Below are 13,303 nucleotides of genomic sequence, written 5' to 3'. Positions count from 1 at the left end.
CAGTGTTGACCATGTTTTCGTTGGGATTTGAACAGAGTGTAGATGGAGAATCTGGGGTCCGCACGGGATAATGAAACTCTGTGTTGCCAACTCCGCAATTCGCTACACGAAACTGATAAGAAATTTATTTCTTTTCATCCTCCAAACAGGACACGCGCACCGGTCGCACCAAATCAACAACCCACCAGACTCTGGGATCGCTGAGAACTCCGAGATATGCAAATGCACGATTCTGTAATGGCGACTTCAGTGCGCGCACCGGGAACACAAACTACCCAGAAGAACTCCACGCAACTTCGCAGGCCTTCTCCAGGGCGGCCTAATCAGAAAGCGGCCATTTTTCGAGTGGAGGTAAATTATCAGAAAGTAAACGACGGGGTGTCTCTCGACGTGGTGGAACGTAGAACGCATCCTCCCCACCGGACCAGACCAGACCAGGCTTGTTCAAATCGCTGACAATATTTTTCCCTCTTTTCGGTCGGTCGGTCGGTCGGTCGGGGGTTTGTTGATTCTGGTTGGTTGAGACTTTGGGAAAGTCAAACAACATTATCTGTGTGGTGGCCGCGGTGCCGTGTCTCTCTCTCCCGGTTCCCAGTTCAGGGCGAGCGAGAAAACCGGGCCTCGGGACTCGTAACCAAACGGAGCAGAGCAGACTACCGCCGCACATACAGGACCAGGGCAAACCAGCGCAGACGGTGAGGTCCACGGAACTGGGCCGCGATTCTAGAATGTTGTTTTTCGTTGGCTCCAACTTTCATAACATCTTCTTGGACCGGCGGCGATAACCGTTCGATCCCGTTCCAAACCCGGAGATGCTTCCCGAGCGTCTCTTGGTCCCTTCCCTGACAACTGGATCCACGCTGTTTGCCTATCGATGCCTCACACGCGGTCCCATGTGCGACGAGATTGACGGACTCTTCTGCGTTCATGATGAACCTCTCGGCAGACGCGTACGATAATTTGTGGAACGTTCAGAATTGAGGCCCATATCTCCCCGGGTTCTTTCTGCTTCAACATGGCGCGTCGGTCCGTGGCAGACGGGAAAGACGGCCGGTGTGTTACGTGCGTTGGTTCACTGATAAGGATAAATCCTACGGAACCCAGCAAAGAGCACAGGAACCCCACAAAGCGCCTAATATATGGGCTCCTCTCTCTCTCTTGGGCAGATTTACTTCGCTGTGGTGCCTGTGCCATGCACATGCTGCCCGAAGGATCGCCCTCGGTAAATGATTCTCTCGCCCTCCCTCCGAGGTGGCCTCGTAATGTCCCATAAACGTCACGAGCGATGAAATTAAAATCAAATCAAATGACAAATGGCAACACGGGGCCACCCAATAGCCACTACGTGCCGCTGCTGTAGTATCGTGGTGTGTGTGTGACCAAACGTTCTCCTTAAGGAATTTCCCGAGTAGGGTAGAACCACATTCTCCCCGTGGTGTGGTGGTCGTTACTCAAGTCCGAGCGACATTAAAAATTATGCGTTCCCAACATTTTTCGTTCATTATTGGATATCTTTCGGTTCTATTTCGCTGCGATGGACATCCTAGGGGCAGGTTGGTAAAAAGGACTATCTATCATGTTATCATCACACACGCACACGCACACACACAATATATGTGTGTGCAGACGCAAGGGTGAAGACCGATATCACCGCCGCACAAGGGGAAAGAGACCATTCCACCACTCGATATGTGCGATATGCTAATGTGTTTGGCTCTACACAGCTGCGCCCACGTACAGGACTGTTGAGGACTTTTGAGCCTTCTCGGTTTTCCCTCGTCGGGGATGGGTTTTCCTCCCTGTGGCCGCGTGTGTGTGTGTGCGATTTATAAACACCGATTCCCGTCAAACTAACGATGGGGCGTTAAGAAATGTAACGTAAAACGAGGGCTCAACACACATAGGGTAGGCTGGAGAGGCTTGTTATTTTTTGTGGGAGTTGCTACACGATCATTACACCGGAAAGGGGCGACGATTGCGTCAACCTGTAACTGTGTGTGGTGACGCAAGTGATTAGCGTTCTCGCATCAACTTTTTTCCATTATTAGTTCACGCTGGATTCAGTGTTCGATGCGGTGAAGGTGTTTCTATTCGTTAACGTTATGACCAAATTCGTCTTGTACGTAGCCGGTGTTACATACCGGAGCTGCGGCACGACGGTGTGCGGCATTTCTTTACAACCGTGCGGCCGTGTTCGGGTGAGCGTGAAAAATTGTGCGTGACATCACTCGCTTTCCATAGATTGATTAGTTGGATAGCTCTAGCATGGTTGATTGTAGACCGAGCACCACCGAGCAAGGGAACCGTACCGTTTTGATATAAAATATTATGAGAAATATGTTGGGCCCTTTTTTACGCCCCGTTCAGCAGGTCATCAGTCTTTCGAGAGTTATGTGTTTTGCCTCGTTTTTCTTATTTTCTGTTTTCGAGTAAACTACTCGTGAAATAGCCAGTCATCACATCCAGTGTTGTGGCTGATGGTGTCCCCCTGCGAGGCGTACTTTTTTCCGAACTCCGTCGACCGGGAAATGTCCGGGAAATTACATCGATGACAAGCCGATTTTTCGATTTTTCCACGCGTATTTGGTTCAATTTTATTTCGCGACGCTCGAACTTGGCCCACTTGGCCTGGGAGGTTCTATTCTGTGTGTTGGTATTGCTTTTCCTAGAACTTCCCATCCACCATAGTCGGTGGGGTTGGTTCTGTTCGTTCTACGGTGCCCTTGTTGGTTGGTTAACGGAAGTCGGAGGTTGATTTATGCTTTCGCGTACTATTTTTTTCTTCTTCGATGTATTTCGATTGTTTCTCCCTCTTTTTTGTTTGGTAATCAACAAAGAACGAAACGTTCGAAGAAAGATGATAAATTTGTTTCTGACGGGTAAGGTTTCAAGACACAGTCGTCGTCGGCAGGGGGGCCTGTCAAGGGTAAATCAGGGTTGTGGCAAATTATTAATTCCTTCCATCCGCCCGGCTGTAACAACCTTGGACCAGCTGGAATGGGTGTTTGTAGTTTGCCACGTATCGATTTTGGTAGAAGTATTTTACTAACCACACTCCGAATCAACACCACGACAGTGTGACATGAAAAGGAGTTTAATCTCGGGGACCGACCACATCGCCTGCGTTTTTTCTCATCGATGCGCATTCCTTGCAGCGTAGTAACTTAGTAAGTGCGTGTCACGAACTGTTCATGTTTCATGTAAATAAGAAACTTTCAATCTGTGTAAATACGCTGCATCAAGGAGCGGTTGCGTTTAAGCTCTGGAACAGGTAAAGAGTTTGTTGCTATTTTATGATTCGCCACCGCGTTACAAACTAAACTCTGATACAAGGAGGTGCAGAAAAAGGACTATTGTTCCATCGTACTGATACCACCACTTGAGTAAATACATTCCATTTGCACATACGCACACACCCTATCGCAACTAATGGTGCTGCTTTGTGATAAAGAAGAATGACTGGAAAGTTGAGACCCTCTATAGTGTTGATTTCTTAGAAGTATGTGTCAAGCAACACACACCTAACAACAAGAATGCATCACCCTTTTCTCATAACCCTGGTTTAAAAGTATTCTCTAATGGAGTGCCGTTGCGTTGTGATAGCTTCACTTTAGTAGACGACGCTCATAGTGTTGGTTGGGTATGTGTGTGTTGAATGTTCTTGTTGTTGTTTAGTTTTCTTCTACTGAGCAGCTGATGACACAGCCGCCGAAAGCAATAATAAAATAATTACCACTTCACCTACTCTAGCTCACAGTAATCACATCCGATTGGACGGAAGGCAAAACATACCTTCTCGCGTGTTGTATAGTGTTAAGTCGTTTGCGTATTTCACTTTGCATTTTGCTTCTTATATGTATACAAGCTCTGATTAGTGGCTGTGATTTTGTAAAACACCAACAATAAAGGTACTAATAATGATACAACGAAAACGTAACTTACAAGGGTAGAGATCTGATGCATGATGAACTTGCGTTTTATGTTAGAAACAGCCTGTTGCCTATTTTTAGAAGAAAATAAACAAACGCGCAGAAAGCTTTATCTATGTTTCACCTATACGCTCTACTGCATTTCGTTACTAATGTTGTGCTCACTCTATAACGCTTGAAACAAAACTGGACACAAGTGGAAACTAATTTGTGATGTGTCGAGGTGTGCCTCCTGTGTCCTTTCCTTAGAACTCATCATTTGTAGGCCGCGTAACGTGCGTAACTTCACGATGGAAGTTAAACTAATTAATCGGATATAGGAAGTAAAGAAAGTGTGTGCGTCGTAGAGAACTAACCACATCTCTGTACCGTAATGATAATTGTGCACAATTCTTGCATTGCGATTCGCGATTCATAGTATCCTAAACAATGATGGTGTATCTATAGTTGTATGTAATGCTGTTCATAATTTGGTTGTTGCAAAATAAAGTTGCTGGAACAGAAAAAGGATTACTTTTGTTTCCTCTTGCTTCATAAGCACCCGTTGTTTCGTGTGTTGGTGGTTATTTTCTTCTGTTATTGTTTCTTTGTCCTTTTAACTAGTTAGTTTTCCTCTGTCTCTTTTCTAACTTCATTGATTCAACATTTAACTAACACAACACTTTTGCTGCTCGTCCGGTCCCATCTGGTGGCATCGTTGTAGGTTTGTGCGTTTACTGTTTGTGTTTGTTCATCGATTTGCAGATTTGTGGTAAAGTGCGCCAATGTTCATATCGTTTTTTTTATTTTTCGATTTTATTTTAAAAGTTACTGTTTGGTACGCACGTCTTTTATAATGTACATTGGCTTCTTTATTGCTAGCCGTTTTCTACCGGTTTTTATTCGCTTCGGATCGTGTAGGCACAAACACTCAGAATTCCAGCATTGTGTGTGGTGTGCTGGGTCAGTAATCACCAACCTCCTCCTGCATGCATGCGTGCCCTGCCCCCCGCACACTCCTTGGTCTGTTTTTATTAATATTAAACAGCACGTGACCAATCGTGACGTTTCTAGGGTAGTACCTGCAGCCGCGAGACTCGGATTGCTTCTGATGAGCTCTTCACCATAAGCACAGAAAGCGCCACCGTGCCTCTCTCTACGCCATCGCCATGTTCGTTCACAGCATAATGGTTCTCTTTTCTGCAAAGCACTTTTGAGGAAATCACAAGATTTGATTGTAGTGTCACGTAGCAGCAGCCAGCGGCAGCAGCAGTGCACCGAAGACCAAGCCCCAACGTAGGGGGAACGTTCGAATGACTCAGCCATGACAACGCACTCACCGTTCAGCTTATGCGCAGAATCATAACTTCAACCTGCATGTGAATATAAAAATTAAATGCTTCTTTCAATTCTTCTACTCCAACGCTTTGTTGCTTGTTGGTCACGTCATCGTGGGTCATTTTAAAGTGTGATTTTTAATGTCGTTTTTTCCAGGACAAAGATACAGTATTGTAGTACACTTGTTGTTGAAAGAAAACTAAAGAAGTTGAGTTTAACACACAAACTTTCTGTGTAGCTGAATAATTTCTTCACTTTTCCACTTGTTTCTCAAGGTTTTTTTATTATTGGTATAGAAATTCGTATTTATTCGTTGTTTTGTTATTAAACATTGTTTCCTGAAACGAGTTATGTTCTGATTTATCCAAAATCTTGTGTGTAGTGCAAATAAATAAATAAATAAGTAGATAAATAGAATAAATAACTTTAACCGCAGTTTCGACAGCTGCTGGTTCAACAGTTCGTTGCCAACGTGCAGTACTGCGACTCGGCACAGTAGATCAAGTTGGGCGGGCAGGCCATCTTCAGCTTGGTGAACTTCTTCTCACTTTTTCGATGGCAGACGTAGTAGTTGATCCGATCGTTCGGATCCGGCATGCGACCCTCCAGACGACAGCGCGCCACTTTCAGCGGTGCCCTCGTCGTCGTCGTCGTCGTTGTGGCCGACGCTACTCTCCTCTTGGCCGCCAGGGAGCTCGACTTACGGCGATGGACCTTGGCAGGAGGCCGGGTCTGGGGTTGACCTACCGTTGTCACTGCCTGTTGGCTATTGCCGTTGGAAGGTCCCATCACCTTCAGTGCCTGCCGACGAATCAGTTCGACGTACTTTTGCGCTTTACGCAGAAGCTCCTTTTCGGCGGGCTCCTCCTTGGTGCGTTTCCGGTGCGCCTGGGGTTTCTGGCGTCTCACCGACACTTGACGCTTCGGGCCTGCCGTCGCCGTTTGGCACGGTTTATACGACACCGAATCGCAGAGCCGCGTGTTCTTGTTGAATGCCGTATTGGCCGGGCAGGTGAACGTTTGGAAGGCGCCATTGTGTGGATTGCATACGTAGTACCGGAAGCAATCGGTCCTGTTCGGTTGCCGGCTGCCGAGGGAGCACGTGAGCAGCGTGATGCGTGTGTCGCCCGGATTGGCCCTCAGCAGGGGCAGTATGCGGTCTTTGTACTCTTCGTAGTCCAACGTACGCTCGTCGTCGAGGGCGAACAGTTTGCGCTTCAGATGTGACGTCGGCTCATCGTCGGTTTCTTCTGGCGGAGCCACCTCATGGTTGTACTCGTCGGAAAAGCCCGAAATCGGAGCGTCGTCTTCCTCGTCCTCGTCCTCGTCTTCGGTGCTGTCGAGGGCATCGTTTTCGTCGGACAAGCTCGGATCGGACAGCTCGTTCCGATCGAATGAAGCGGCCGGTCCGTGATGGGGCGGACCGTAGCGAATTTGCTGCTGACTTCCTGCATATCCCACATCGTACACCGGCCCTGGCCCTGGTTGGTACTGGCCGTGATAGTAATCTGGAGGGCCATTCAGCGCAGCTCCAGGAGACATCATCGTGGGATACCTTCCGCCGAGTGGCTGCTGGACCCCGGCGTAGTAAGGGTTGTAGCCGGAGTTCACCACTTGGTAGCCACTTGGAGCAGGCACGTACGGGGGAAAAGATTGGAACGGCAAGATTCTATGTCCGAACGCGTCATACAGTACGGGGGGACGCTGTTGGATGGCGGTGGTGGACACATTAGCCGGAAATTGGCTGTTACCATCGTACACGGTGAAGTAGTTGTTGTGAGGCAGATTGTTGAAACCGGCACCGGTCGGCGAAGCTGCCGCATTAGTGTTGGTTGGATGAGGCCTTGCCGTTGGCCCCGGGATGGTACCGACAGGGTACGGTATGTAAATGGGGGTCACTATTGGTTTCTGCTCAACGCTCGATTTAAGGGCAGCGGACTCCTTCTGGTTGGAGACTATTTGTTGCGAAATGCTCAGCACATTTCGTATAAGATCCTCTGACACTGAGCCTCCGGTGTGCTTCTGGATCGAACTTGGACCTGGGTCGGTTTTCGGTGGTTCCGGTTTATCGACCTCCCTCAATGAGCTCGAATGATCTTCAGTCTTCTTTGTACCCGCTGCTGACAGATACTTGCGTTGCTTCAGATTATTCGCGATCCAGGTTTTCTGTTGCTCGATGAATTTCCTCAACTGCTCCGAAAGTTGCAGTTCAGTCAGAGTCTCATTCTTGTCCTGATTGGCTGTCACATCGTTTGGCGTTTGCGTGCTCAAAGCAGAAAGCTGTTGGGGTACGTCCTGGCGTGCTATCGTGCTAGTTTGCGCAGGAGCCCTTTCTGTCTCGGATTCATACGACAACGTGTCCAGACTCCCATCACCACTGTACTCCGGTTCACTGGAAAAGATCGGATGATCTTCACTATCATCTGCCGATGCACGGGACTCGAAATCGAGCCCACCGTCGACACCGTAAACGTTCTCGTCACTCCGGTCGCGATCGTTCTCCGCCGACAGGTCACACTCCCAGTCGCTGTCTGAAGAAATGTCAAGAAATGCCGCATTAGTATCTTCGGTTCTAAATCTCACTTTCTAACGACTTTGACCGCAATGAAATGATTTGCATGGCCGAGCTTTCACTCGTTCGTAAAATAGTTTTGTACCGTATGCGGGAAGTACAATGGAATTCCAGGAGTGAGTTCTGATGTTTCTGTCACGATTCATTAACACTCGACTACAAGACGCGCGCCCAACTCTTGAACTATGTGGAGCATCTATAGACAGCAAACCGGTGCAAGGAAAATTTCTCTTATCGATTCACACTATTGTGAAACTAGGTCCGGATCAGTAGGTCACCCGGAGCCTCGCCAAAGACAGGCCACATGCCACACACGGGTGTACACGGTATTTTGTATTCTTTTTTTGGCGAAGAATCGCATTCTCATAAAATGTTTTGGTTCGGTCCAAAATTGAAGTCTGGGACATCACACTGTATTCCTTTGAAAGAACTGGTCACAGATACAGATCTCTGCTGCTGCAGTCACTGTTGGCTACCTATCGAGAATCTCGCGTGTTCTGAACTCACCGGGAACGACGCAGGTGCCCATGGGCTGTTGATACACGAGTCCCTGCTGGCATTGGACCGTGGTCCAAACGTGGTCCCCCGTGAAAAGTTTGTCGCAGCGCAAGTACTGATCGCACCGCGACGTATGAGGTCGCGTAGGTTCCGGACAGTACTGAGCGGATATTAGGGCTAGCCACGAGAAGAAGAACCCCAACAGCAGCACCGGCGAAAACACTTTTCCCATTTTTCACAGTATCCTCAGAGGCGCACACCGTTTCGCTTGTCTTACTGTCATCCGATTTCAACAAAGTCCACGGCTGCCAAACCGAACTCTTGCACCCCTAAGAAGCACTATGTCCTTCGCGTTTTGTAGTAGAAACCCGACTGGGAAAGGTAATCTCGGAAAGGTCGACTCTCTCCCTGGGGTGGCATTACGGGCGCATGGAACTGCGATTGCCAACCACCAACAGGAACCAATCCCCGTGGCGTCTTCGTCTCACGAAGAGTCTTATTTGCTTTGCCTTTTAGCATTCGTCGGTGATCTGATTTTCAGCAGTGTCCCGGACGCTGGCGCCCGGGTGGCAAATTTGACAAGTGCGCGCTGACGATAAGTCGTGAAGGAAATCTTGACGGATGACGTAGAACTTTCACAAGGTTTGGTGGGGACGAGCCACATGCAGTCCCACATGGGCGACGAATCGAAAGCAGCTGCCGACCCTCCCCAAAGGGTGGTGCACACGATAATAGTGAAATCGAAAGCACGGCTTGAGTTCTGATAAATGTTTGACATGTTTTTTGGGGATTTTTTTTTGTTTGTGTTCTAAAAGTCACATACACTTTCTATTTCACGCCCCTGTGCTTTGCAAAAAGTTCGATTAGACGGAGTTTCTTGGTTGGGTGTGATTTTATGTAACGATTTCCAGTTCAAAGCTCTTTTTCAGGTTTCATGTTGGTTTTTTGGGAAGTGTACGCTTGAAGCGCTTTGTATATTGTGTGTACCATTTTATCGTTCCGATTCTTGTCGTTTTGTACTTTTGTTTGCTTCTTTAAAATATTTTAGGTTTAGTTTTCCTTTTTTGTCATGCTTTTTATTCTTTGAATTGTTTTTCGTAGTTTATTGTGTGTGTATTCTTAGTTTCATCTCATGCTTCTTATTTAATTCATTTGGTTTTAGTTTGTTTTTGTAGTGATTGTGTTTTGTTGAATGTTTCGGACTTCTGTCCCCGTCGGGGTCCAGTCGTCGGCCAGCGGCGGGTGGTGTTTAATGTAACGCATGCTCACATTTTATCTGCACACAGTCAAACAGGATGAACCCCAGTGAGCTAGTTGTGTGCCCCTTCAGCATGGCTTCAAGCGTTTATCCAATTCAACGAGGCCGCGCTGCACAAACTGCTCCACTGTAATTACTACCTCTGGCACTACTTCCGCTACTACTGCTACTACTACTACTACTACTAGCGCTACCATCATCACTACTACCATCACCTCCCAACAACCTACTACCATAGTGTGCACGCCCTGCCGATGATCGTGTCCTGCTGGTGACAGGTTTGTATCTCGTAGTTCGTAGGCTAGTTCTATTGCGTGTGGCGTATGTGTGTGTGTGCGCGTAGGGTTTGTAGCATTTGCAAGTCGTTGGACAGGAGCAGTTCGTTGAATAGTGCTTTTACAAAAATAATAATATTTTGAATACTAATTTTAGTTGCTTGTTGCAAATGCATCTCTCTCACCATACTCTGCTAACAATCGCTGTGTCGCGAACTCTAATGTTCGTTCGTTCGACTTTCGTTCTAAGTTTTGCCAACAATTTGATGTTTTTCTTGTTTCTAGACATTGTTCTCCATCACGGCTCCGGTTGTTTGGAAGCATCTTACGGGCACTTTCGTTATCATATTTGCTGCGTGTTTCGGTTTTATGTGTTTGCTAGTAGTCTTGTTTTTCGGCCGGTTATGAACGTATTTTTTTCTCTCTCTCTCTCTTTTCACATTTTTACTTTCCTTTTTTTCGCCATCGAAACGCCGTGACAGCGTGTTGACATGGTTTGTACGGCGCCGCGTTGGTGTCATAAAGGGACGTGACATGTCCACCGATGGCCGATTGGACACGACCGGGGCGTGCGACGAAAGTGAGCTAACTTCCTAATCTGTCGTTCTGGGCCAAAAAAATTTGACGCCTTTCGACTGGTCGTGAGCGTGATGTGAAAATGATCCGTCGTCGTGGTCGGCCGTGGCTGTGGGTTGTGTGTGGGTCACATGGCCGGGCTCTGGTCGACTGCTAGGATTCGACGGTCAGCAGCAGCCGCAGGCTGCGGGGTGCTAAATTGACCTAACGAAGTATACGACAGGCAGAATCGAATGTGTCATTCGCGGTGCGATCCCGATTCGTGTGATATGCAACGCGTTTCGCGTTCGACAATCAAATGTTGTTTAGTTGCGACTTTTGTTTTATTTGTTTTATATTTTCAAATAATATTTTATTTTTAACCGGCGCCACGGCGCTAACTCGTCACACGGGGCGGGTCTCGATAGTGGACCGTCGTTTGGCACGTGTTGCCGGCCCCGGGGGAGAGTGAAGGAAAAGTTTTCTCATTTTATCGTGTTTCGACACCGGAGGAGAGGCACACGTAATTGATTGATTGATATGTCACGATAGTGACACTGGCCCGATGCCCGGTTGCTAAACCGTTTAGCTGTGTGACGTTAGATAAGAGTGGACTTTGCTGTTTGATTGTATTACAATTAGATAAAGCTGCATTAAGGATCGCCGGAATTTAAAGGAACTCTGTCGGCAAGGTACAGGCCATGGTTTCGTTAAATTCTACTCTTCTCGGCACACACACAACCTTGTGGCTCCATTTTCCGCCATCATTTTCCCGGAATGTGACCAACAAAAAATTCCAAATTTCCAGATAACGTTGACTAATAACGTCGGTTCTTTTCCGAGGGAAAAGCGTCACACCGCAGCCTGCGCGGACGGGCCCCTGATGGACATGGAAAAACGGTTAAATTTCGTTATCGCTATCGTTATCGTCCATAACGCGGACGCTGGAGCTGACTGTGGACACTTTTCGCTCTCTCCCTCTCCGTTCTCTCCTGGCCCTGGGCCCCTCTCTCTAGCTCAACACAAAATGTGCGCCATTTGCATTTTATCGTCTTGCCACACACAACCACACCTTAATCGTCTCTGCATAGTTTGGCGGCGAAGACAGATTCGGGTCTGCAACGGATCGGATCGTGTGGTCCACGACAAAAAAGCACGCCGGCTGGCTGCCTGCGGGCGACCCGATCTGAGCCGGGCCGGGTTTTGCGAGGATTTTCTTTTCCGTCCACCAAATGCTGTGAAACCCAAACTTTGCTTTGACCAAATCCTGGTCTAGGATTTTGCTATCGCGCATTCAGTGACGATTATGCTGACGCCGCAGCGGCAGCAGGTTGGGGACGGTGGTTGGTGGGTTGTGGATGGATTGGTTGGTGTCCAGGAACGAGACCGAATTTCTTCAATTTTTTATTCTCCTTCGCAGGTGACCTTTTTGGATTTTTTTTCCCCGCCCATGGTGAGGAACATTCTTCCGTTCGTTAATCTTTCCAACCCACGGTTGTAAGTTTTTTTTCCTCTCAGAGTCTTCCCAATAGAGGTTGGTGGTTTGTTTTGGTTTCCCGTCGTCCTACGTGCGGGGTCCGATTTCCCCACGGGTTTAGGGTAAGGATTTATCCGTTTGGCAAAGGGTGCGCCTCGTGCGGTCGCAAAAGGTCGGCGCTACCGAGAGCGCAAACAATCAAGATATGACACCTTTCGACGAAACGCAAAAAGAAACGAGCGTTTCAAATGCGGTTTTGTGCGGAGAAAGAGTTCTTCACGACCTGCGACCAGTTTTAGGTGGAACCGAGAACGGAGAAGACCGTGCTCCGGAACATTGCTCTCTCTCTCCCTGTCTATTCCGAGCATACGGTTTTTTCTTTACTTAGCGGTCCGGAAAACCGTCAGGCTGCGCGGATGCTGCGCTTTCCCAAGATCCCTAAACGAGATGAGGACTCGTTTGCGGCGGGGTGGTTACCTAGCACCGGCGTGTGCGCGTGAGCAAACAACCGTTGGAAGATTAGAATTCGTTGAAATTATCCTTTTTTTTTCCTCGTTTGGTCGCTCGTTTCTGGCTCATCAACCACGACCATCGCGTTATTGCGCGCCCGTGGGCTGAGAGAAACCAATTTTTTAGCGCATTAAAATGCAAACGCAGACCGCTGATGGGTGTTTCGTTTATGGCTGCAAAATGTTCTTCGCCTGTGGCCGCTTTGTGGGGGACGTAATTTGAAGTAAAAATTATCTGACGCGGCGGATCGTGTCAACCGGACGTCATTTTTGCTGGAACTGGGATCCAACGTTGGTGCCTTCGTTGGAACCCGTTGGAACCATCGAGAGAGAGGGTAACAACAGTTCTTTGTGACGTCAACAGGACCTCCTTCGGGTTTTTCGGTAATTTATCAATAGTTTCTTAGAGGTGCTCACAGGACGATGGATAATTACTCACGCATGTGCGTGTCGCACACGCAACCAAACCCTTGTCAATGGTTAAAAGAAGTTCGATAAATCATGTGCCACGCGTCACGCTACGCTTCGCGGTGAGCCGAGGAAAGTCACAGTCCATTTGAAGGGATGAGCCCCAGGTTTTTTCCAGCGCCAGGGTTTTCCCGATGCCCAGGGAGCTTACTACTATTTTAGTTCGCACTCGCTCGCTTTGTGTGTGCGCTGAGCCGTAATGGAAATGCCATCGAAACGTCCAAATGCTGCGATATCAAAGCCCCGCCGTGACCGCGTGTGGGCCGCCCGTTCGGCAGGAAGCTGATTCGATCAATTTTGAATGGATTTAATGAGTATCATTCGCCCCCGGAACGTCGGGATTTCATTAGGAATTAATGTGCATTTCCATTATCGATTGCGAGAGCATATAAAGCCAATGCGGCACTGCTTTGTGTGCGGCTGCGGCTACGCGGTGCTGCCTTTG

General features: G+C 48.1%; 1 protein-coding gene across 1 annotated transcript; it reads right to left on the bottom strand.

Annotated features, from left to right (window-relative positions):
* Positions 1 to 5,699: 5,699 nt before the first annotated feature.
* Positions 5,700 to 8,548, bottom strand: LOC128269756 (uncharacterized). Its single transcript, XM_053007159.1, has 2 exons — positions 8,326 to 8,548; positions 5,700 to 7,777 (listed from the first exon to the last, which is right to left on the bottom strand). Exons 1-2 carry the CDS (start codon positions 8,546 to 8,548, stop codon positions 5,700 to 5,702), a joined length of 2,301 nt encoding a protein of 766 aa, XP_052863119.1.
* Between the last annotated feature and the right edge of the window lie 4,755 nt (positions 8,549 to 13,303).

This window comes from Anopheles cruzii, chromosome 3 (genome assembly GCF_943734635.1).
Source record: "Anopheles cruzii chromosome 3, idAnoCruzAS_RS32_06, whole genome shotgun sequence".
Classification (NCBI taxonomy): Eukaryota; Metazoa; Arthropoda; class Insecta; order Diptera; family Culicidae; genus Anopheles; species Anopheles cruzii.
The sequence above is the reverse complement of the archived record's forward strand: the minus strand, read 5'-3'. Positions and strand labels throughout refer to the sequence as shown.

What these genes read in the sequence shown, in the direction of transcription:
- LOC128269756 (XM_053007159.1), bottom strand. Translation starts at nt 8,548, where the DNA reads ATGGGAAAAGTGTTTTCGCCGGTGCTGCTGTTGGGGTTCTTCTTCTCG. An exon ending in GGGCACCTGCGTCGTTCCCG is followed by an intron (nt 7,778 to 8,325) that starts GTGAGTTCAGAA and finishes ACATTTCTTCAG; the next exon opens with ACAGCGACTGGGAGTGTGAC.